The sequence below is a fragment of the Antedon mediterranea genome, chromosome 7 (genome assembly GCF_964355755.1).
Source record: "Antedon mediterranea chromosome 7, ecAntMedi1.1, whole genome shotgun sequence".
NCBI classification, from domain to species: domain Eukaryota; kingdom Metazoa; phylum Echinodermata; class Crinoidea; order Comatulida; family Antedonidae; genus Antedon; species Antedon mediterranea.
Genome location: NC_092676.1, coordinates 30,116,761 through 30,141,446, shown reverse-complemented (window position 1 = coordinate 30,141,446; position 24,686 = coordinate 30,116,761). Strand labels below are relative to the sequence as shown.

Below are 24,686 nucleotides of genomic sequence, written 5' to 3'. Positions count from 1 at the left end.
AAAATATATGAATACATAAATGGTTTTCCATTAATACAAATGCCATTCCTTCTCTTTACAGTTTATTAAAATTGTGTAGAATATATTTATTACAAATTCTGATAAAAGTATATACATACAATATTACAATTATTTAAACCCCTTTCACATGGCATAGCAAAACTACAGTTTACCACAATACAAACACCTTCCCTGTAAAAACATACTCTACATTATTACTGGAATTCCCAAATAGCAGCCAATTCACTTGAACATGAAGAGTTATTATCTGTAGGTGGGGTGGAAGAACAATTACTGGAAGAGCTTAGGCTGTTGAAAACCTCCCTCCATTTTGAAAATGAGGTTTTCAAAACTTCTTGCGAGTTCTGTTGCCTTAGTTGATTCCCATAGCTATGCAGACTGGACAATCGTTGCCAGCTATTAAATACCTGAAATAGAGTAGAAAATACATTTGTGAAACAGACTGGACAATCGTTGCCAGCTATTAAATACCTGAAATAGAGTAGAAAATACATTTGTGAAACTTCTATTTGCATATTAGAATTATTAATATATATGTATAGTAGATCTTGAAAAACAAACAGAATTACCTGAGATGATATGTGGCTGTTTTTTTTCACATCCATGTTTTTGAGGACATGGTTTGTCACAAAAGCTGTCCTCCATTGCTTCCAGAATCGAGAATAAAGTTTGTACTCAACCTGAAACAAGATATGGGTTTAAACAAAATATTATACAGCTTTTTAACAGTAAATAAAGAATAACCCACATTCTTGATACTGTGAACCATTGATGAAGAATGGCAACATAATAATGACTTACTATTTGCGTTGCCATAAGAGACTGACTGGTCCTCGTAGTCCATGTATTAAATGTTTGTTTCATCACATTTTGTTTTTGCTTTCTCCTAAATTTTTCGACTTTCACCTCATAGTACCATTCTCTTATAATTACTCTCCTACAGAATTTAATGTTGATTAAAATTTAAAGTTGAGAAGAAAATAATTTTGAATATTTTTTTTGTTATCAGCTTTACCATTTAAACTCTGTCTACACTATCAAACTATTTTGACAAAAAAGTGTGATGTGCCCAAATATTATGGTAGTGATATGCCCAAATGTGGGTAGTGATATGACATCATTATGTCCATATATGGGCACATCACATTTTGTGTCACATAAAGTTTAATAATGTAGACAGAGATCATTTTTACACTTCATATCTCAGTATGTCTTTGTTCTGTAGCTATATCGATAAATGTGTGTACATTACCTTAAACGTCTTTGATAATGCCAGTCTGCAAGTTCTTGAAGATCCTGGTCAAATTGTTTTTGTTCCCTATCTTCCTTAAATTGTTTCTTCCATGCACAGAACACTGCCCTCATTAGGCAGTCCTCACGATGCTTTACTGCCCTCCGTGTCAACGTAACTTGCTTCCATTTATAGAATGCTCGTTGCCTTAGCAACATCAACCGCACGAGGGCGCTTGACTCTGCTTGTCTTTTCATAACAAGAACTACATCCAAGGATTCTTTCCATTTTTTAAACACATATTGCATTTTCTTATTTGAAAGAGCTTGGTTAACTTTCTTGCATGTGTTTACAAGCTCTTTTTGTTTCTTTATCTGCAGATGCCACGCATGGATAACACGGCCTAGCTTCTTCTTTTCTAACGTCTTTATTGCTTCTCTTAATCTGTGCCGCTCATTCAGCTTCTCTTTCCACAATCTCCACATATTTTCTTGTAATCTTCTATCTTTGAATTCTGCTATTTTTTGCTTAATGTCATGATTTTGTTTAGCATAATTCAACCATGACTTGACAATCCTAGACAAAAGAAAATTGTAATTTAATTTGATAGTAACCACTTTGTGTGTCAACATTCCTTTTTCTATGTATACATTTTTTCTATGTATACCTCTTCATTGTCATATGTCTGCTGTGAGATACTGCCATCTTCTGTTTCTTTGTCTCTTCCTTCCAAATTACAAACCCCCTCTGTTGAATTGACTTTATTCTTGTTGTCTCCAACATCACCACACTCTGCTCCAATTGTTTACTTTTTTCTACTCTTGACCTCCAATGATTTACAACATGACGTAGCCTCTGTTTGGTTTGCTGTTCAACCAAAAACGATTCTCTCCATAATCTAATTGTCTAAATATAACCGTACATAATTATAAAACATCAAATAAAATAACCTTTTTAAAATATGAATTGTAGATTGAATGTCTTCACCTACTTTTAGAAGAATTTGATGTCTGTGATGCTTCTCTGCTTTTCGTAATTTCATAAACTCTTTCCATGTTTTCATCACCTCCTTTTTCTGACATTCCTCCTTCATTTTCAAAATGTTCTTTAGAAGTCTTTGACACTCTGTACCTCTCTTCCAAACGAGAAAGTTCCGTCGTAAATGAACTGATGTCGTCTTCGTTCTCAGATGTTGTAGACTTGCTGCTTGTTCAGCTCTTTTCTTAACCTCCTGATGCCAGCTGGTAAGACATCTAGTACAAAAATATGTGGTGCTATGCAAGTTATAGGGATCAGAAAGGGTTCATTTCATTCATATTTTTTAAAGTCGGAAAAAAAAACAAGCATATATTTACAATAAGTTATTAACAACAATAATAGGAGCTGTTTAAGGGATCGGAAAATGAAGTAAAAGAACTCTTATACCGAAACCCTAAACAGAAAAAAAAAGACAAATAAACACTCCAATACACTTATGCTATACCCCTTAAATACTTTCATTTGATATGTTTGTGAGAAATATTATAACTTTATAAGTATTGTACTATATGTATACAAATCATGAATTTAGTCACCTTCTAAGAGAGGTTAAATTTGAAATATGTGTAGCTTCTTGCATCTTCTGTGCCTGATGTTTCCATAACTGAAAGAAGATACGTTTGTTGCGGTGGTCAAATGTCTGCTGACCATTTGACGCTAATGTCCTTAATTTTGATCTTTTCATGGTGTATTCATGCCAGCTATTTACTATCTGACCAAGTAGTACAGTCTGTCTTAACTGTATGTTGTCTACCATCATGTAATGTATTCGTAATTGAAATTTCCACTTGCCAAATGCCTGAAAATGGATTAAATGGAAATAAAATGTTTTTTTTTTGAAAAATTAACAGATATGGGCTTTTTGAACAGATATGGAATTCCCTTACCTTTTTAAGCAAATATTTTGTCCTGAATTGTTGCATGTTCTTGTTTGATATTGCTTGGAATGATGATTGATTAAACCATTCTAACAAACATCTAGGGTATAACAAAAGTAAAATATAAACTAAAACTTTTCCACATAACAATATTTGACGGGTGAGTGTAAATAGGTTATATTGTGTAAGCTTAAATAGCTTATATTGTGTAAGTGTAAATAGCCCATATTGTGTATTAGCGTAAATAGCCCATATATTCTAATAATAAACACTAGCTATGTAAATAGGAAATGCTTTTTTTTATTTTATATCTATTATGTTGTGTTTATTGTTTTATGTTTTTTATGTAAAAGGGTCCTGCGAAAACAGAAGTGTAAACTTCTCTATGCCGGATTCTTGTCATCATTTATGCTATAAAATCATATTTATAAACCATGAGTAAATAAATGTGAACTTGAAAGTCAGATTTTTAAACAAACTAGTAACATACCTCCTTTTCAGAACATTATTCCTATATTCATCAACCATTTGTAGTTGTTTGTGCTTTATTTTCCAGATATACCAGCATTCTTTGATTGTTACCAACTTAAGTTCTTCCCTCATTACTTGCACTTTGCGTTCAGCATCTTCGCTCCAACCCATGTATTCCTTCCACGTATCCATAACACCAATGATTTTCTGGTTTTCAAGTGACTTGAGAAAATAAATAAAATCATAATGCAGTGTACATGAAAGTTGGATAAAATGGTAAAATATTAATTTAAATAAATTTGAACTTTAATGTTAAGGTTTGCATTGTTATATACAGTATACATAAATACTTGTTATACAGTTCAATACAAATAAAGTCCTGTATTACTTCTGAATGTAACAGTATGAGCTGTTAAAACTTATATGTGTTAGGGTGGCCTATTCCTTTTATATACAGTATACATAAATACTTGTTATACAGTTCAATACAAATAAAGTCCTGTATTACTTCTGAATGTAACAGTATGAGCTGTTAAAATGTATATGTGTTAGGGTGGCCTATTCCTTTTATATACAGTATACATAAATACTTGTTATACAGTTCAATACAAATAAAGTCCTGTATAACTTCTGAATGTAACAGTATGAGCTGTTAAAATGTATATGTGTTAGGGTGGCCTATTCCTTTTATATACAGTATACATAAATACTTGTTATACAGTTCAATACAAATACAGTCCTGTATTACTTCTGAATGTAACAGTATGAGCTGTTAAAATGTATATGTGTTAGGGTGGCCTATTCCTTTTATATACAGTATACATAAATACTTGTTATACAGTTCAATACAAATAAAGTCCTGTATTACTTCTGAATGTAACAGTATGAGCTGTTAAAATGTATATGTGTTAGGGTGGCCTATTCCTTTTATATACAGTATACATAAATACTTGTTATACAGTTCAATACAAATAAAGTCCTGTATTACTTCTGAATGTAACAGTATGAGCTGTTAAAACTTATATGTGTTAGGGTGGCCTATTCCTTTTATATACAGTATACATAAATACTTGTTATACAGTTCAATACAAATAAAGTCCTGTATAACTTCTGAATGTAACAGTATGAGCTGTTAAGAGCCATTGTCTGTAAGAATCAAAGAAATATCAAAAAGAGTGGCAGACTCAAAAAAATGGATTTCTTTCAAATTTTGTACATGGCTATATATGTGTTGAGAGAAATCAAATATGAAGTATTTTTTATTTCACACGTATATTTCCATGGCAACGGCCAAATTTGTGTTTTTGACAAATTTTTTCCTTTTTTAAGGTTTTTTAAAATGGATATTGGTACTACTTTGATGAACGATATTTTTGTGTTGTTCATTTAATTATAAGAAATAATTAGTGTATGCATAATAACAATGCATTGTGTACCTGTTTCAAATTTTTTAATTTTTTTTAATTTCATACTTTGGGAGATACCATTTATTTAAAAAGGGGTGTTTTTCACTTTTTTTAAATTGTTCAATGCAACTAAACTTTACTTCACCATAACACCCAAAGTGGTGTATTTTTTTAGCTGATTTATTACAAATAGGTAGTTCTAATGTTTAATAATTGATTTCTAAAATAAAATACTGGGTAAATTTAAAATCTACAAGCAGTGTTGCGAGAAACATAGGCATTTTTATAAAAAAAAAAACATGGTATATTAGTAAAAACATTTTATTTTCTTTGATTATTTGATTTGAAACTCATTGGTCAGAAAAATTCTTAATGTTTTATATAGTTCTAGTTGTGTTGTGAGAAAAAAATTAATTTTTAATTATAGATTCTGTAATTCCCAGTTTTAATGTCGTTTTATAGGTTATAATATCCTCTGGAAATTTGAATAAATTATAAGATCGTTGTGAATTTTAATCTTTGCAACAGATTACTCCTCTATTATTTTGAAGCTCCTCTTTCATTTGTTTACTTCTTTTATTTGCTAACCTATGCAGATCCCACATGCCCATCCACCACCACTTTCGACTACCACTCCCCCCCCCCCCCACCACGACTATAACCACAAAAAAAAATAAACTGCAACACTTTACTTTGGTCGATCATCCACTATAGAGTGTCGAATGCATGCATTCAAGCACCACCCACACTGCCGCTACTATCGCCCCAATGAATAGACGGATTCAAACTCCTCCATCCCACCCCCTCCCCTTTCTCCAAGCCCCCACCCACCCCAAGTTAAAAATTGCAATGCAAAAGATATGACATAAAGTTAAGTTTTTAGACCCTCGCCTTCAATCCCCTAACTATTTAAAAGTCGATCCTCTGGATCCACCACTTTCCCCTCCCCAAAATAGAACCAATCAAAAGTCAATGATATACTCAGGTATGTTAATGCTACATAACAAATATTGAAGCCCTGATTTGAAATTTCATTTCATTTAAGGTCAGCATGTAAAATATCACACTTTATTATTAAATATTGGTTTTAAATTCTATATTTTTTTACTGTGATGGTTGGATTCAGTATTAATTATTAATCAATAATTATCTGATAATTTCCCTTAGTTATGCATAGCAACAGTTACTATGGTAACTAAAAATGAGATATTCTTTAGATTTTGCATATTTATCTCATACAAATTTAAATTTGTAGATTATTAGCAGGCATGCCTTATTTGCATTTTCAAATTACCGTTTCACAAGGTCATATTCGTAAGCACTTTCTTCTGTGATTATTTTTATTCATGAAAACCCCATATTTTATTTACAGCAACCACCTCCCTTGACGGACGCACTTTGAAAAGCCTGTTTGTTCTTCCTATCTAATTAGTGCATTTGGTGCTTACCGTAAGCAGCTGCGGGCACCTTTTTATACTAAAAATGAGATTTTTTGTAAGCGGCCAATCGAAAAATGTGATACTTATTGCATGGACCTATGAATTAGAGGTGCATGTTTATTGTATTTCTTTATATATTAGCTTTATTTTGAAGAGGTTTTAAAAACATTACTGTGAAGAGATGAGAAAATTACACAGATTTTGACCGACCATTTTTCATATGATAAAAGTTTTTAAAATTTGTCTGAAAATGCTAAAAAATACTAAACCACCTGATTATAAATAATAATAGGCCTACAATTAGCTGGAAATTGAGAGGCTCGTTTCGTTAAGAATATCGTATATAGCCATAATAAGTGATTTTGGCCTTTTATCGGCAGAACCTCCCGTAAGGGGTCACCGCCCGTAAGCGGCCACTTTTCCAGGTCCCGAGGGTGGCCACTTACGGGAGGTTCAACTGTATGTAAAAAACAATTATCCTTAGTTACGCATAGAAACAGGTTCTAAGATAACATAAATAATACATTTTGACATAACTTGACCCAACAAATTACCCTTTCCCAAGGTCAGACATTTTCTGGGATTCAGTAGATAAGTAAATTTGGGAAAAGGTAGTAAAGCTATGTAATCAATTGTTTGTAGTCATGAAACCCCATATTAAAAATATTGTACTTAGTTACGTATAGAAACAGTTGCTACAATACACTATAGGTTGATGTCATTTGACCTCAATATGTAAAAATATTTTTTTTCATGAAACTCCATATTTAATTTTTTTTTTTAATATCATTTGTTACGTAAACAGGTTTAAGATAACACTAAAGGTCATTTTTTTTACCTTTATTCAGATTCGTCAAGACTTTCTTTCTGAGATTATTAGGATTCAGTATTTAAAGTAAATTTGGCAAAAAGTAGAAATGTAAAACTATGTAAAAAAAATGTCTTGTATTTATGAAAAACCCCTTATTTTTTTGAAATTTTTGCATAGAAACTGTTACTATGGTAAAATGTTGACCTCAAAATTAATGAATTTACAAGGTCAAGTTTGTCATTAATGGAATGTAGTAGAAGTAAAATTGAGAAAAATTACAAATACAATCAATTCTTTGTATTTATAAAAACGCCATTTTTTACGTTTTTTTTAAATTACTTTCCTTAGTTACACATAGAAATGGTTGCTAAGGTAACACTATAGGTAAAATATGAAAATTGTTGATAATTGTTATGAACTATCTTGTAAATTTTGATCAAACATTAATAGTTGTAGTAAACTGGGGACCTGTCCTGTTTTGCATTCTGACCCCTTTTGACCTCAAATGACCTATTTACAAGGTCAGATTTTTTGGGAGGTCTTTCTGTATCTCTTTACACAAAATAGATTTAAAAATTTATAAAAACCATTGACACAATTATTTCCAAGTTTAACATTATTTTCCATCAACTAAATATTTCAATGCAAACTGTTTTTCTGGCAATTAATTGAAATAAACCTGGCAACACATTCTCCTATTTTATCTAAACTATTCGTATGACTCTAGTAGCATTATGACAAGCCACATATACATTTTATTATTGGATTAGCCATATTTAAATTGTGTTTCATGTGTTTTGTTTGTTGATATTTAGTTATATTTTTTGTATTTTTTGTATTTTCCTGGCAACACAAAACCTATGTACAAAATTTACCCCAGTGTTTTTTTCGTGATTATTGTTGACAAACCTATTGACTATCAAATTAAAAAACCTCATTGATTTAAAAACACCACTTTGGAAGTTATAGGTACGTTTATGAGGTATACTTTTATAAGAAAAAATATTTTTTAAAAACACCCCTTTTTAAAATAATGGTATCAACCAAACTCCATTTTGTAATTTTTTTTTTTTCTACATTAAATGGAACTCAATACATGTTGTTTACACTGCTATAAACAAAAACTGTATACTGTAAGTATTTTTGGTTAAAATAAGTATACAAGTTTGTACTTTTTCACTATAGAAAATCTGTGAAAAATGGCAAAAACATCAAAATTTGGATAATTGACCGTTGTCATGGCAACGGAGGCTAACAATTAAAATGAATGTTGTAGATATGCTTTTTATTGAAATGTCTATTCATGGTAAAAATTTGAGAGAAATCCATTTTTTTACATCTGCCACCAAATCTTTGATTTTTACAGACAATGGCTCTTAAAATGTATATGTGTTAGGGTGGCCTATTCCTTTTATATACAGTATACATAAATACTTGTTATACAGTTCAATACAAATAAAGTCCTGTATAACTTCTGAATTTCATTTCATTTATTCCACATTTATTTAGTCATCAATTACAGTACATCATAATTACAGTACAACTGAGAACAGGGATCCTGCATAAAAAAGCTGTAGCTTCGTTTTTTTGTAGGACCCTTTTACATAAGAACAAGTATATAGAACTTAAATAAACAAAGGTGTTGTTATTTATGTAACGGTATGAGCTGTTAAAATGTATATGTGTTAGGGTGGCCTATTCCTTTTCACAAAGTGTTATCCCCTAGTATTAACGAGATACTCATTTACAGTTAAGTGGACTGGGAGTCTCAGCAGGATTTGAACCTGTGTCTTTCTGTATGATATAAGTGTTATAACCACTCAGTTACCACAACTGGCATACCTTAATTCTCCATGTGTCAAAGGAGTTCCCCAGTTGTGTCCGTTGTGAGAAGTTATTTGCGGTTACCAAAATAGAACCAATCAAAAGTCAATGATATACTCAGGTATGTTAATGCTACATAACAAATATTGAAGCCCTGATTTGAAATTTCATTTCATTTAAGGTCAGCATGTAAAATATCACACTTTATTATTAAATATTGGTTTTAAATTCTATATTTTTTTACTGTGATGGTTGGATTCAGTATTAATTATTAATCAATAATTATCTGATAATTTCCCTTAGTTATGCATAGCAACAGTTACTATGGTAACTAAAAATGAGATATTCTTTAGATTTTGCATATTTATCTCATACAAATTTAAATTTGTAGATTATTAGCAGGCATGCCTTATTTGCATTTTCAAATTACCGTTTCACAAGGTCATATTCGTAAGCACTTTCTTCTGTGATTATTTTTATTCATGAAAACCCCATATTTTATTTACAGCAACCACCTCCCTTGACGGACGCACTTTGAAAAGCCTGTTTGTTCTTCCTATCTAATTAGTGCATTTGGTGCTTACCGTAAGCAGCTGCGGGCACCTTTTTATACTAAAAATGAGATTTTTTGTAAGCGGCCAATCGAAAAATGTGATACTTATTGCATGGACCTATGAATTAGAGGTGCATGTTTATTGTATTTCTTTATATATTAGCTTTATTTTGAAGAGGTTTTAAAAACATTACTGTGAAGAGATGAGAAAATTACACAGATTTTGACCGACCATTTTTCATATGATAAAAGTTTTTAAAATTTGTCTGAAAATGCTAAAAAATACTAAACCACCTGATTATAAATAATAATAGGCCTACAATTAGCTGGAAATTGAGAGGCTCGTTTCGTTAAGAATATCGTATATAGCCATAATAAGTGATTTTGGCCTTTTATCGGCAGAACCTCCCGTAAGGGGTCACCGCCCGTAAGCGGCCACTTTTCCAGGTCCCGAGGGTGGCCACTTACGGGAGGTTCAACTGTATGTAAAAAACAATTATCCTTAGTTACGCATAGAAACAGGTTCTAAGATAACATAAATAATACATTTTGACATAACTTGACCCAACAAATTACCCTTTCCCAAGGTCAGACATTTTCTGGGATTCAGTAGATAAGTAAATTTGGGAAAAGGTAGTAAAGCTATGTAATCAATTGTTTGTAGTCATGAAACCCCATATTAAAAATATTGTACTTAGTTACGTATAGAAACAGTTGCTACAATACACTATAGGTTGATGTCATTTGACCTCAATATGTAAAAATATTTTTTTTCATGAAACTCCATATTTAATTTTTTTTTTTAATATCATTTGTTACGTAAACAGGTTTAAGATAACACTAAAGGTCATTTTTTTTACCTTTATTCAGATTCGTCAAGACTTTCTTTCTGAGATTATTAGGATTCAGTATTTAAAGTAAATTTGGCAAAAACTAGAAATGTAAAACTATGTAAAAAAAATGTCTTGTATTTATGAAAAACCCCTTATTTTTTTGAAATTTTTGCATAGAAACTGTTACTATGGTAAAATGTTGACCTCAAAATTAATGAATTTACAAGGTCAAGTTTGTCATTAATGGAATGTAGTAGAAGTAAAATTGAGAAAAATTACAAATACAATCAATTCTTTGTATTTATAAAAACGCCATTTTTTACGTTTTTTTTAAATTACTTTCCTTAGTTACACATAGAAATGGTTGCTAAGGTAACACTATAGGTAAAATATGAAAATTGTTGATAATTGTTATGAACTATCTTGTAAATTTTGATCAAACATTAATAGTTGTAGTAAACTGGGGACCTGTCCTGTTTTGCATTCTGACCCCTTTTGACCTCAAATGACCTATTTACAAGGTCAGATTTTTTGGGAGGTCTTTCTGTATCTCTTTACACAAAATAGATTTAAAAATTTATAAAAACCATTGACACAATTATTTCCAAGTTTAACATTATTTTCCATCAACTAAATATTTCAATGCAAACTGTTTTTCTGGCAATTAATTGAAATAAACCTGGCAACACATTCTCCTATTTTATCTAAACTATTCGTATGACTCTAGTAGCATTATGACAAGCCACATATACATTTTATTATTGGATTAGCCATATTTAAATTGTGTTTCATGTGTTTTGTTTGTTGATATTTAGTTATATTTTTTGTATTTTTTGTATTTTCCTGGCAACACAAAACCTATGTACAAAATTTACCCCAGTGTTTTTTTCGTGATTATTGTTGACAAACCTATTGACTATCAAATTAAAAAACCTCATTGATTTAAAAACACCACTTTGGAAGTTATAGGTACGTTTATGAGGTATACTTTTATAAAAAAAAATATTTTTTAAAAACACCCCTTTTTAAAATAATGGTATCAACCAAACTCCATTTTGTAATTTTTTTTTTTTCTACATTAAATGGAACTCAATACATGTTGTTTACACTGCTATAAACAAAAACTGTATACTGTAAGTATTTTTGGTTAAAATAAGTATACAAGTTTGTACTTTTTCACTATAGAAAATCTGTGAAAAATGGCAAAAACATCAAAATTTGGATAATTGACCGTTGTCATGGCAACGGAGGCTAAAAATTAAAATGAATGTTGTAGATATGCTTTTTATTGAAATGTCTATTCATGGTAAAAATTTGAGAGAAATCCATTTTTTTACATCTGCCACCAAATCTTTGATTTTTACAGACAATGGCTCTTAAAATGTATATGTGTTAGGGTGGCCTATTCCTTTTATATACAGTATACATAAATACTTGTTATACAGTTCAATACAAATAAAGTCCTGTATAACTTCTGAATTTCATTTCATTTATTCCACATTTATTTAGTCATCAATTACAGTACATCATAATTACAGTACAACTGAGAACAGGGATCCTGCATAAAAAAGCTGTAGCTTCGTTTTTTTGTAGGACCCTTTTACATAAGAACAAGTATATAGAACTTAAATAAACAAAGGTGTTGTTATTTATGTAACGGTATGAGCTGTTAAAATGTATATGTGTTAGGGTGGCCTATTCCTTTTCACAAAGTGTTATCCCCTAGTATTAACGAGATACTCATTTACAGTTAAGTGGACTGGGAGTCTCAGCAGGATTTGAACCTGTGTCTTTCTGTATGATATAAGTGTTATAACCACTCAGTTACCACAACTGGCATACCTTAATTCTCCATGTGTCAAAGGAGTTCCCCAGTTGTGTCCGTTGTGAGAAGTTATTTGCGGTTACGGTGTCTTCATGCTTCTTTTGTCTTTGCTGCTTATAATTGAGTAATTTATGAAGACAATTTGACATCAACACAACATTCTGTAAATGGAAAAGTACATACAATACAAATAATTAATGTTTGTGAGTTTATGGCGAAAACATTTTCATGTTTACTGCTCCATGAATAAATCAATACAAGGTGTATTATAGTATCTTACATAGTGCTCCCTTGCTTGTCTCATAAGGTGCGTTTGTTGAAGCCAATATGGAAACACAGCCCTCTGATGTAGTTGTTTTTGTCGTAGTTGCAATTGCTGCTGTGACTCTCTAAGCATCTTCATGTCTTTGGTATATGTCCACCATTGTTTAAACGCTATGCTCATTGGCCAGTGCTTCCAATGTCGTATAATCTTCTGTAACCTAATCTAAGAAATAAATCAAAAGATAATTTGTAATTATTAATAATTAGTGAGATAACACAAAACATTGATTGTTTTATAATTTTTAAATAACATTTTATCAATATTTTAATGTAATTTTTATATGTTGTAATGTACTTGTAATTTATTTATTAATTGCTATTTCAATATTGTAAATTTGAAATGTGAATTAAAAAAAATTAATATTTGTATCGTAAGAAGTCAAAATCTATCTAAGAAAAAAATATGAATTCAATGTTGACTTACTACAGTGTAGGATTCACTGGGAAGACCAGGAACGGAGTTTTCTCTACTGCTAATTGTTCCACTTGAAGGAATTAAGCTGGAAGAGCGCCCTCTGCTGTCATCTAAGCACCACCAGGTGTCACGCAAATGGTTCCCATCTCCTCTCTCATTGCAAACAAACAGTCCAGATGCTTGTTCTGGAAACATACGGTTTGTCTTGGATCTGAAATCTGCTATCACCTGGTCATCATTATGACACCTCAGATCTGAAGTTACTTCTGACATCCAAGTTTGCTGGCCTGAAGACCAACTCTGGGACCTCATCCTAAGAGCTGGGCTATTTACACTCTCCTGAAGTGACTGCAGTCTTGTCATCTGATATCTGTGGTTTGGCCCATCAATCACATCAACTTGGCTCAATTGATCTTCAAAATAGCTTTTAGACTCATCCAAAGGTAACCTACTCCAATAACCATCAGGGCTACTCTGGTATGCAAGATCACTGCTGCTACGTTCAGTTCCATCAACACTATCTTCTATCAGGCATTGAGACAGCACCGCCATAGAGAACCGTGAGAAGGAATCCTGAAGTACATTTTGAGTAAGTTGGTGCCATGTGATAAACACGCCATGTAAGTGACGTATCTGAAACTCATCACACTTTGCTCTGTTGGAAGATAATGATACACTAAATATAAAGCTCTGTCTACACTTTCAAACTTTATGTGACAACAAAATGTGATATGCCCATATATGGACATGATGATGTCATATCACTACCATATATAGCCATATCACTACCATATTTGGGCATATCACACTTTTTTGGTCAAACTAGTTTGATAGTGTAGATAGAGTTTAATGTTTTAAATTAATAATATACAATATCAATATCCCTTTTACCTTGCCAGCTTTTGACATTTAAGTTGCCTTCTCCAGACAGAGAGGGCAGCATTTCGTCTGTTGCACTCCTGCAATTGTTGTATTCTTTGACAACTTTCAGTTTCCTGATGTAGCTGTTGTTGGATTGCTCTTTTCCAATTGCGTAAGGTCATCATCTTCATAATATACTTCCGGGCCTTAATAAAAAAAATTGGAAGAGGTGAGCAAAGCATAAATAAACAAGACTGAGAGCATATTGTAAAACAGGGGGACACCATTCAAGACCAACTAAGTATCCTCTGACATTTGGCCATAGTGTTAAAACATACTGTTTGTGCACCTAATAAGGGTGTCCCAAAGAATGGATTCTACCATAGTAACAGTTTTATATAAAGAACATACATCATTGCCTCTATTAGTCTGTCTTTTCATTTCCAAACGTTCACATGTATCTTTCCAAGTGAAATACAATTGATTCATCTTTCTCTTCTGGGTCGAGTCAACGAACTCAACTTGTTTTTTGCGACGACTGACAACAGCACGCCAACTGCAGATAACTTGACGGATCCTCAACTTCAACAATTTCTCCTTTGCCTCTGTTTCTTTAACTAATAAATTAACTTGTGATCTAAAGAATGGAAAAATTAAAGGTATTAATAAAAGCAATTATGAAGCAAATGAAGATTAAATTTAAAGGTAACCACTAGTAAAGTTTGCAGTACACCATAGTTGAAAACAAATCTTTTTTTATATCCTTTAAAATTCAGTACATGGCAAGCCACTAAAAGTACAGAAAATTATTATAAAATGATTACCTCCAGTTAATGAATATTTTGCTAAGTTTGCGTTGCTGAAATACTATCAACTTTTGCTTACGGTCAGAACTTGTAGCTGACCATGTTGACCAGGCTGTAAATACTCTGCAACCAATCAAAAAATGTATTATACATATAAATATATATCTAATTTATAAACATTTGATTTTCTTCGTTGAAGCATGTTTGCTTTTGATTTGTTGCAAACTCTAAATGGATCTTAATTTCATTAAAAACAAAAATGGTATTCAAGGAAACCATTTCTATTTTTACCTGCATAACAGCTTCTTGTCTTGACGAAGCCGCATGGGAGCAATGACCTTTGACTTTCTAGTCTTCAATTGCCAGTCAAGAAGCATTTGATGTAGTAGGCTCCGTTGCAGACACTTCTTAGATGACAATGCTCTTTCTGCATTCAAGTCTATTCGTCTTTTGGCAGCAAGCCAAGAATTGAAGAATACTAAAACAGAATTTATTTATATTAATTTAAAACAATAAATAAATAGACAATAAATAAATGACCACAATAACCTAAAGTACCAAAATATATTTACATCTCACCTGTTAGTAATCGATTCTCTACTCTGTTCTGTGATTGGTTGAATATCTGCTCCATTTTCCTCTGCTTGACTAGTGACACCCAATTGTTCCATGCATTTCTTGCACACTTTAGTGACCACTTCTGATGTTCCAGGTGTAAAGACTTCCAACCAATGAGAATCCGGTGTTTGCAGCATGTTTGCTTTGATGATTGAAATCCTTCAAGTTTTTCCCTGTGACAATTGATTGATTAATTTATTGATTGATTACAATAAAACATGTTATACAAAGCAAATCCTCTAAATCTGGAAAGGTAAAGGAATGGATTCAGCATCTACTATTTCTGATAAAGCTTTAATGACCTACCTGAGTTGAATATTTCTTTTAGTAATCTGCAGCCATTTTTGGAAGACAATTTTCATCCTTAAATTTCTAAGTAAATAAATAGCACCAATTTGTCGTTGTTCAGCTTCTTTGACCTTTGTACACCAAACTGTAAAGTATCGCTTCAAAAGATTCTTGTTAGCAAGAGCCGAGACGAGTCGTGTTTGGATGTGGTTTCGTTGTAACTTTAAGCACCAAATTTGAAAAGCACGTCTAAAGGAATTTGATAACAGAAAAAATTAAATCTGATACAATAGTATTTATTGTCATTTAAACAACAATTTAAAAATGAAATTTGATTGGTTGAATGTAACATGCAATTAGACAAATGAATACAATATATAAAGCCTCATAATCTATAAAAACATAAATTAAAAGACAAAATACTAAAAACAAACAATAAAATAATGAATATGAATACAACTTATCAAAACTATTTATTAAAAAAAAAAGTAGTAGATGACATGAGTAGTTAAATAGACAAGTCTGTCTATTTTTCTGTACCTAATTTGTTTTCTTTCTTTTTGTTTCTGAAACTTCTTCTGACTGAGTGTCCTTTTCCATGTCGCTAGGCAATGTCGACACCGCCATAATCTTTTAAATTCCATGGCTTTACTGTTATCTTCAAGGCGTTCTACTCTAGACACTTGCACTGCTCTTTTCAAACCAGAAAACACTTTGTACAAAAGGTGATTACTGTTTAAAAGAAAGAAAATCATTAGTACCAGGGTATCAAAAAACTCTCAACTCTAAAGCTCTGTCTACACTATCAAACTTCATGTGATGTGCCCATATATGGACACGATGACGTCATATCACTACCATATTTGGATATTTCACTACCATATTTAAGCACATGACAATTTTTTGTCAAGTTTGATAATTTAGACAGAGATAATAGATGAAATTTAAAAAGAAAAAATATTATGAGAAACTAACCGATAATGCATCTTAGAAAGAGTTGCTTTTGCTGTCTGTATTTTCCAATCTTGTATCATCCTTCTTGTGATCATTGAATTATGGAAGGTTGTAGCCTTTCTAACATCTTGATAAGCTTTTCTATTGTTTTCAACAGCAGTTCTCCACAATGTGAAATATCTTGAAAGAAGTAACACTCTACAGGAAATAAAAAAGATAGTTCTTATTGATTCAAATTATTGTTATTTTAGTATTTGATTTAAAATAATAAATATGAAAATGACATTATAGCAAAATTTTATTTATATTATAGAGCTTTGCATATAAAATGACCTGGTTTAAGGAAACTGCACGACTGTGGTTAACTTTTCTAGACAAACTCTTTTTTCCTTGTTACAAAAGAAATTAAATTTTCAATAATTGTACTAAATACTAATAGACAAAACATACTTGTAATATAATGAAGCGATTCTTTCTTTGTTGTTTGTCTCGCACTGTTCTTTCCATCTTTCAAAGAATTTTGAAAGCGTTTGCTTGAAACTAAAATGTTGGATAATACGAAGACGTTCTTTATCCAGTTTTGCTTTTTTCCATTTTTGAAAGAAAACTTTCAGTTGATGTTGCCTCTTGGAATAGTATCGTTCTTGCCACTAGAAAAAAAAAAAACAATTTAAATACAACTCTCTAAGCACAATACTGGCATTTTTTAGAAAAGATAAAATATAAAATTGATATGCATTGGGGGGTAAAATATAAAAATAAATATACATTAACAAGTGTGTTTTATTAAATATAGGATCCTTTATAGGACAATATATATATATAAATATCTATTGGATATATATATTACAATAAAATATACAGTAACAGGTGTCATACCTTGGCAAAGTAAGACTTAAGGGTTCCAGACAAATAGAAATCAACCGCTTGTTCCTCATCTAATTGAGAACGTTTTACACAATAACTCAGAGATTTCAAGCCTTTTGCTTTTAGATGGTATTCATGTAGACGATCAGCCTTTGATTTCTTATGTATAATAACTAGCATCCATGACTTGAGTACTCTCAGTTTTAGATTCTTGTTATGGCAGTCAATTGCACTGGAAAAAGAACATAAATTCAGTACAGTTAACGTTCTAAATGGTAAATGTTAAATTGTAGAGTTATCATATTGGGAATTAAAAAAACTTTTCAAATAAATTGAATACTAAATTGTGAATATATTACATTATATGTGGAAGGCTTTCATGGTAAGGATACTGTAGGCATGAAATAATAAATGAAATACATTTTGTGGTAACTATTAAAGTATTATACTATAGAATAGAGATTAAGATCTGTGACATCATCCAAGTTACTAAAATCGTGATGATGAAATAAATAATCTCTGTATTCCAATACAAAGAAGAAAGACATTAATTAGATTAGAATAATGGGTTCTTATGAAGGTGAAAGGTGACTGTATATAATGAATGATGAGAATGCTAATAACATCAGAATTCATGTTTATACAATCAATTTAATTGGAACATAAATTTATAATTATATGTCAAAGTTGAAATAAGGAATGATACTAAGTACTAATTTTGGACATCTAATACCCAAATAATTATGATAGTGGTATGACATCGTGTCCATATATCGGCACATCACAAGTTTGATAATGTAGACAGAGCTTAAGGCTGTAATTCTTAATTACTCCAAGAACTTGCAAAGATTTGTGATATAAACAATCTTAAGACATTCCTTTTTCTAAAATAGTTTCCTCTTTTGTTTTTTTTTATAGGGTCCATTTAAGAATCATTGGTATACTTAGTCCTAGGCGAGATTTCTAGGTCACTTGACTTTAAATAAAGTAAAAAGACGCTGAAATGTATAATTTGTTTACTCTACAAAGTTTGTATTAAGTAACACGTTTGAAAGCTAAGCAAATATCAAATATTGACTATTTTATTTTAAGTACCATACTTAACAATAGCTTTAAGATTCTTAAATAAGTAATAATAACAAGGCACAACAATACTTTACTTAGTATAGAAGATGAGCCAATATTTTAAGCCTCTAACTTAACAAGGTGGTCTATTGTTAGTGTTGGACCTTGTGTTTGTTTATTGGCAGTGCAAGATATTTATATCTTTGTTTAGATTGTTGTAATACTAGTTTAATTAAAAGTGCCTAAAGATGTATTTTATATCAAATTCTGTTGATGTATATTACCGTTGTTGTTGCTCAATTAACAGCAGTCTCTCTCCCTTCACCTTCCTTACATACGCTTGCCATCTTCGTAACCAATACGCCTAAAATTATGAATTCATTTTAAAAATCAGATAAAAAAATAGATGAGGCACTTGGGAACATTATGCAAAGCCATCCAATCCATTAGTCCCAAGAGAATACATTATGAGTCATACTTTAGATGTTATGATTTTCCTAAGCTTCAGTCTCCACTATCTAAGGCTGTACACCTCTCTCTTTCAAACTGTCAACTTTATCCAAATTGGATATCAATGCACTTTATTTTAACATACAACTAATACAGTAAATATTAAATACAAAACTCGCAAAACATGTTATTTCTCTCTGGATGAACAAACATAACAATGTTTATGTTATTAAGGCTGAGTACAGAGACATTTACATGATTGCTTAACCAAATGGACTATTTCTTGAATCTAAAAAAAAACCCAACATTTATATTCAGTATATACCATTGAAAAACGTAACGCCGTCTCTAATCAAAGAACAAAATATAGAGATAAGATTAGTCGATCATCTTCAATTCAATAGTTCTTTGAATGTTGTACCAAATGAACTCTCCTCCTATTCTCGAAAAACCTTAACATTTATATTCAGTAGATGACTGACAATTATGTGTAGAATACCTTGGTAATGAGTTGCTGGTGTTGTTCAGGTGGTACACAATGTAAAATATCAAGTAACTTGAAAACCCACAGAAGTGATGCAGTTCGTCTTGGACTGGTTTTTCTATAAAAATTATAGAAAAAAACACACAAAGTTAGAAACTATTTATATATAATTATATGAATAAATGAAGGGCTAAGTGTTGCCCGAAAGCTATGCTAACTTTTCTGTCTGTTTTACTTTATCGTTTTGATTTAGCTTTTCATTTGTATCTCCATTGAGATCCAGCCACTGATACCCACAGCATTGTCATTTTTTCAGTATTTTGCTTTTGGATTTATATACTGTAAAACAATGCAGAAATATGGACGGTAATAGTGCACCCATACTACCATCTGTGAATAACTTGTGAGAACAAAGCCGACATAGCCTGAAGGCATTTACAACAGTATCATAGAAAATGCTAATATTAGTAACTTGGATTAATGCAATGATCGGGAAAAACAATATCAAATATCAAAATAAACGGATATTTTTCTTACAAACAAAAGACCTTTTATTAATATTTGAAATGCACACTTTTGTGTTATTGTTTATGATTTATATATTATGTATCTAACATGTGAATTTCTTGTTTCAAAATCAATAATGTGAAATCCAATGGAAAAGTACTATTAGTGTTAATAGCAATATCGGATAGTGTTAATAGCAATATCGGATAGTGTTAATAGCAATATCGGATAGTGTTAATAGCAATATCGGATAGTGTTAATAGCAATATCGGATAGTGTTAATTAATATAGCCCATTGGACAATAGACAGTTATTACTGCATATTGCAGTGTATAAATGCAGCTACCCAATGGAATATATTATATGAATGTTATCATGTAAGAGTTTCTTTTGACAAATTTCAATTTTTAATGGACAAGACATATAATGCTGATGTTCTGTTCACCATTTGTCAATTATTTTTGTTGACAATAAAGATTATTATTATTTATGGAGGTACTGTATAATATTTGAGCCTCCATGGATTGTGGTGCATATGAAATTTTATTCGCTTCATTAAACACTATTTGACCCCCACAGGGCAAGTGGGGATAGTGTTGTCAGCAGAAACTGTTCGTTTACACTCATTCATTTGGAATGTTTGGCATACAAACACTGGGCATTAATTAGCTTGTAATGCAAGAGACCAACTTAAGGTATCAATGACATTCTAACATCTGTCTGTTTAATCAATACCTCCATGGGTTAATGTACCAATAATGATATCCTTTGCTCTCATCATTGTTGGAATGTTTAAAGTTAAACCTTTTTGGAGTATTTTTAATGTTAATAATATTTGTAACAATTCAATATATGTATTATTGTTTGTATTGCAATAGCATGAAACAATTTCTTGTTGAAAAATGAAACTTAAAAACCATGGAAGTAAATTATTGTAAAACCTTCTATACTCGTAGTCGTAACATCTGTATGTAGTTCTTATACACTATAATTTAATGATTTTAAATAAACATAAACACACATAATAAGCAAAATAATAAATAATATAATGATGACGACTTTCTGTTTTTGTATTTTGTTTATTGGATGAGCGATCTTGACAAGAAAAATAGATTATACCTACACTATTGTAGTCAAAAACAAATTAATATTTTATGTTTAATGAATTAAAAATCAGAAATTCACTGCGCTTAATGTATTCATTTGTTTTACAGCATTAAAGTCCATCTCCTTAGAGCTTCCAATCAGAGACAAAAACCAATCTCGTTCCATTACCATAATTATTCTGAGAGAAGAACATGATTTACTCAGCTGAACTAGCCCCAGGCAGCAGCAGATTCAATTTGCCAAATTAATAATGGCATTTCCAAATAACAAGACACGTTGGTTACATCACTAATAACAGTAATCAACTGAAATATACTGTAAATAAAGACCTTTGTTTTGTTGTGTATCTACCATTACTAAATTTTGACAAGGCTTTTATTTATATTTATATAAATGGAATCAAAATACTCTTCTGTATATTTGTAAAAATCTTTGTTTTGTTTTGTATCCACCATATTGTACTACATATTGACAAAGCTTTTAATTATCTGTATGTCTGTTAACATTTTAGTTTTCACTTAGCATATTTAGAATCTTCAATAATATTTGCAACTAAGCAACTGCAACATTTTAACGAATGAAATACTGTACAGTTGAAATTTGAAAAATACATAACAAAATATCTCCAATGGTGGTCCATCCCATGATTCCCCCAACATAACTTGAACGAGAGTACTGCCCTTTGGGAATAAGCATTCTACAATGTATTCTATATAACAAAACCCAGCACACACATATATACATCAGTTAACCAAATACATATTGTAGTCTATGGAAATATTGTATTTACTTAAACGTTCATATCATTGTAGGCTCAATGTTGACTTACGATGTGTACATGTGTCACTTAGTGAGTTTTAAGTTTGTACTTTCTTTTACGGTATTTGTTTAAAGCATAGTCTAAGTCTGTCAATAGTAGTTGTCAAGTCCAGTTTTTACAGATCTACAACAATGATCTCTTTGTAAACTTTTGTTTGTATTTCCACCCATCATTTAATTAAATATTGACATGAATTTGCACATTTGCTTAGTGGTGGTGATAATGTTGAAAAGATGTTCCTAAATTAATGTGCTCGTATACCATTTACAATATTAAAGTAATACTTAATATAAATTCTTACTACAAAAAAATAATATCATTAAACTTTAAAAAGCCAGTTAAGGTCAGGTTGACCTCTAATTTCACTAGAGTCTATTTTATTGCTTAATCTCCTGGAGTGTAAAACAACCAAGTGCACAATACTGTCACCATAGCAACAAACACTAACCCATCACCCCGTTCCTTTACCATTCTCCCTACATCGTAAATCACCAAACATTAAGAGTAAACTAAAAGGACCATGTTTATTACTGTAAAGTACTACAGCAGTACAGTGGCTTAAATATTGATTTTCTTTTGCCATTACTATCCCAACAATATTTTTTATGGGTTTATTTTGGAAAAACATACAACTTTATTTGAAAAGATGATAGAAAGGATTTTTTTTAGACCGGTGATACTGTACAGTTGACAATTACAATCTGTGTATTATTGTTAATTTAATTATACTATTTAATCAAACATACCTTTGACCATATCCTGCCGGCGGTGATAAACTAGTTGACTTTACAGTGCTAGACGTCATACCACAATCATCACTCTAAATGAAAAAAAAAAGATAAACAAATCTGATTAACTTACATTCTGAAATATTTGCATACAATTTTGAATGTCTTGAATGTCTATGACACTTAAATTGCTATACAAACATAACTTTATTCTATTAAAAATAAACTACTGAAAAGTGGAAAAATATATGCAAAGGCAACACTACAACAAAACTGCCTGAAAGTGTTGGACCACCATTTCAATTTATAATAAAAGGACTATACAACAGAAACAAAGAAGCATTTAAGTCATTGAGAAGTATAAATGATTTGAATCAGATATGAATCAATAATTATTATGAAATGTTTTAATTAAAAATTGAAGAAACTGAAGCAGTAACAAAGTATAGACTTTACACCTAATAAAACCTTGTGCTTTCTATTGACCTATCACATATAAGTAAACTCGCAATCACTTACCATGTATAGAAGATTTTTAAGTTTCGTTCTTGGTGATGGACTTTGTCTCTGAATTGCTTTAGCATCAATATCATCTACAAGTAGATTACTTAGACGTTGGGAATAATCCGGAAGGAATAAATCTGGTTGTTCATTCCAGGAACTATGCGATGTCTGCGAAGAGGTATTAACTGGTATGGAGCTTGAATAGTGGTAGCTGTTTCTCATCTCCTGATGGTGTAAGTTTCTTTCCAATGTCAGAGGTCGCGAGTGGTGATAAGACGTCCTTCTGACGTAATCTTCATCTTCTAGGTCTTTTAATGTCATTGACCTTGAAGAATTGCTGAAGGTTCTTTGGGTTTCTTCAGGATTCCTCCAATCATCATTTCCTTCGTGGAGGTCTTTTAATGTCATTGGCATGGACCGTGACAGAGCAGGAGCATTCTCCTGCTTCATCCAGTCATAATGCGCACAATGACTTCTGTACGAATTTGGAGATTGAATTGCAATAGCACTTAAATTATCAACATCAGACGATTTGAGTGCGGATGTTTTGAGTGCGGATGTTTTGAGTGCGGATGTTTTGAGTGCGGATGTTTTGAGTGCAGATGATGAGAGTACATTTTGCCTAGAGTTTAAAGACTGTCTTGACGCTAGCTCTAATGGAACACCAACATTCTCTTGCTGATGTTTCCGTCTACTTCTTTGGTTCCTTGCTGATGTTTCGTGATTTTTGAAGAGTTCCCTGGAAACAGTCCTTCCAGGAATTCTTTTATGTTTAAATTCCATTTTTATCAGATGTACTGTAATACCAATAATACTCCATCCATCTGCAGAATAAGAAAACAAACTTATTAATGTCAAATGACTTTGTTGAGTCACTCAGTGGTAAAACTTGACTAACTAACTAATGATATAGCATAGTAATTATATTAATAATTATTATGGCCCAGTTCCTAGTGTTAATAGTCCTAGTAGTCATACTTTTTTTTATTTGTGTAAATTTTTGATATTTTGGCGTTCCATACGGTTACCTAGCACTACAGTCTGCCTCTTCAGAGAACAGTCCACCTCCTGGACCCGACCTGGCGGCCTGACTAGTGACAGTCGGATTCAGCTAGAGACTAGGCTAACTCCGGCCTAGCTAGGCTATGCACGTACCATAGTGTATAAAACTATGAATGCCACAAAACTAAGTCTACTAACTAGGCCTAGTATGAATTGTATTAGTGCATACTTACCTCTTATCTCTCTTTTGTCAGCATCGTCGTTCTGCCAGCTAGGCTACTCCATGCTAAAACATTTAAATAGACATGACACTCGCGCTCTCTTTTATCGCGGCTACTTTTTTCAGCAGCACAACAACAGGGTGGAGGAAGAAGATCACACACGATCGATTCGACAAAGTTTGTTATAGCGCCCTCTATAAAGTAACTTTCCAAACAAAAACTTTGCTAACTTTTTAAAGTTAAGTCGTTCTCCATTTATTTTGTTATAAATGCCTCTAGTTGTAATTTAATACGTCTATGAGATCAGACTACTAATTATGATATATACAACATGA

General features: G+C 31.5%; 1 protein-coding gene across 1 annotated transcript; it reads right to left on the bottom strand.

The window, feature by feature from the left end:
• Window positions 1-34: 34 nt before the first annotated feature.
• Window positions 35-24,446, bottom strand: LOC140055211 (uncharacterized). Its single transcript, XM_072100467.1, has 27 exons — window positions 24,364-24,446; window positions 23,144-23,952; window positions 22,643-22,716; window positions 19,478-19,580; window positions 18,813-18,892; window positions 17,476-17,695; window positions 17,047-17,246; window positions 16,618-16,794; window positions 16,183-16,374; window positions 15,661-15,891; window positions 15,316-15,527; window positions 15,028-15,214; window positions 14,755-14,859; window positions 14,342-14,567; window positions 13,961-14,136; window positions 13,079-13,724; window positions 12,611-12,817; window positions 12,348-12,491; window positions 3,659-3,861; window positions 3,178-3,268; window positions 2,827-3,089; window positions 2,244-2,505; window positions 1,920-2,158; window positions 1,274-1,828; window positions 823-958; window positions 591-701; window positions 35-428 (listed from the first exon to the last, which is right to left on the bottom strand). Exons 2-27 carry the CDS (start codon window positions 23,909-23,911, stop codon window positions 216-218), a joined length of 6,021 nt encoding a protein of 2,006 aa, XP_071956568.1. The 5' UTR covers window positions 23,912-23,952; window positions 24,364-24,446; the 3' UTR covers window positions 35-215.
• Window positions 24,447-24,686: the final 240 nt, after the last annotated feature.

Excerpts from the sequence above, each read along its gene's own strand:
- LOC140055211 (XM_072100467.1), bottom strand. The coding sequence starts at position 23,911 with ATGGAATTTAAACATAAAAGAATTCCTGGAAGGACTGTTTCCAGGGAA. Across the intron at positions 17,696-18,812 it reads TTAATTGAGCAACAACAACG|TGCAATTGACTGCCATAACA; the intron begins GTAATATACATC and ends TTCTTTTTCCAG. Across the intron at positions 3,862-12,347 it reads TTGACACATGGAGAATTAAG|TCACTTGAAAACCAGAAAAT; the intron begins GTATGCCAGTTG and ends TATTTTCTCAAG.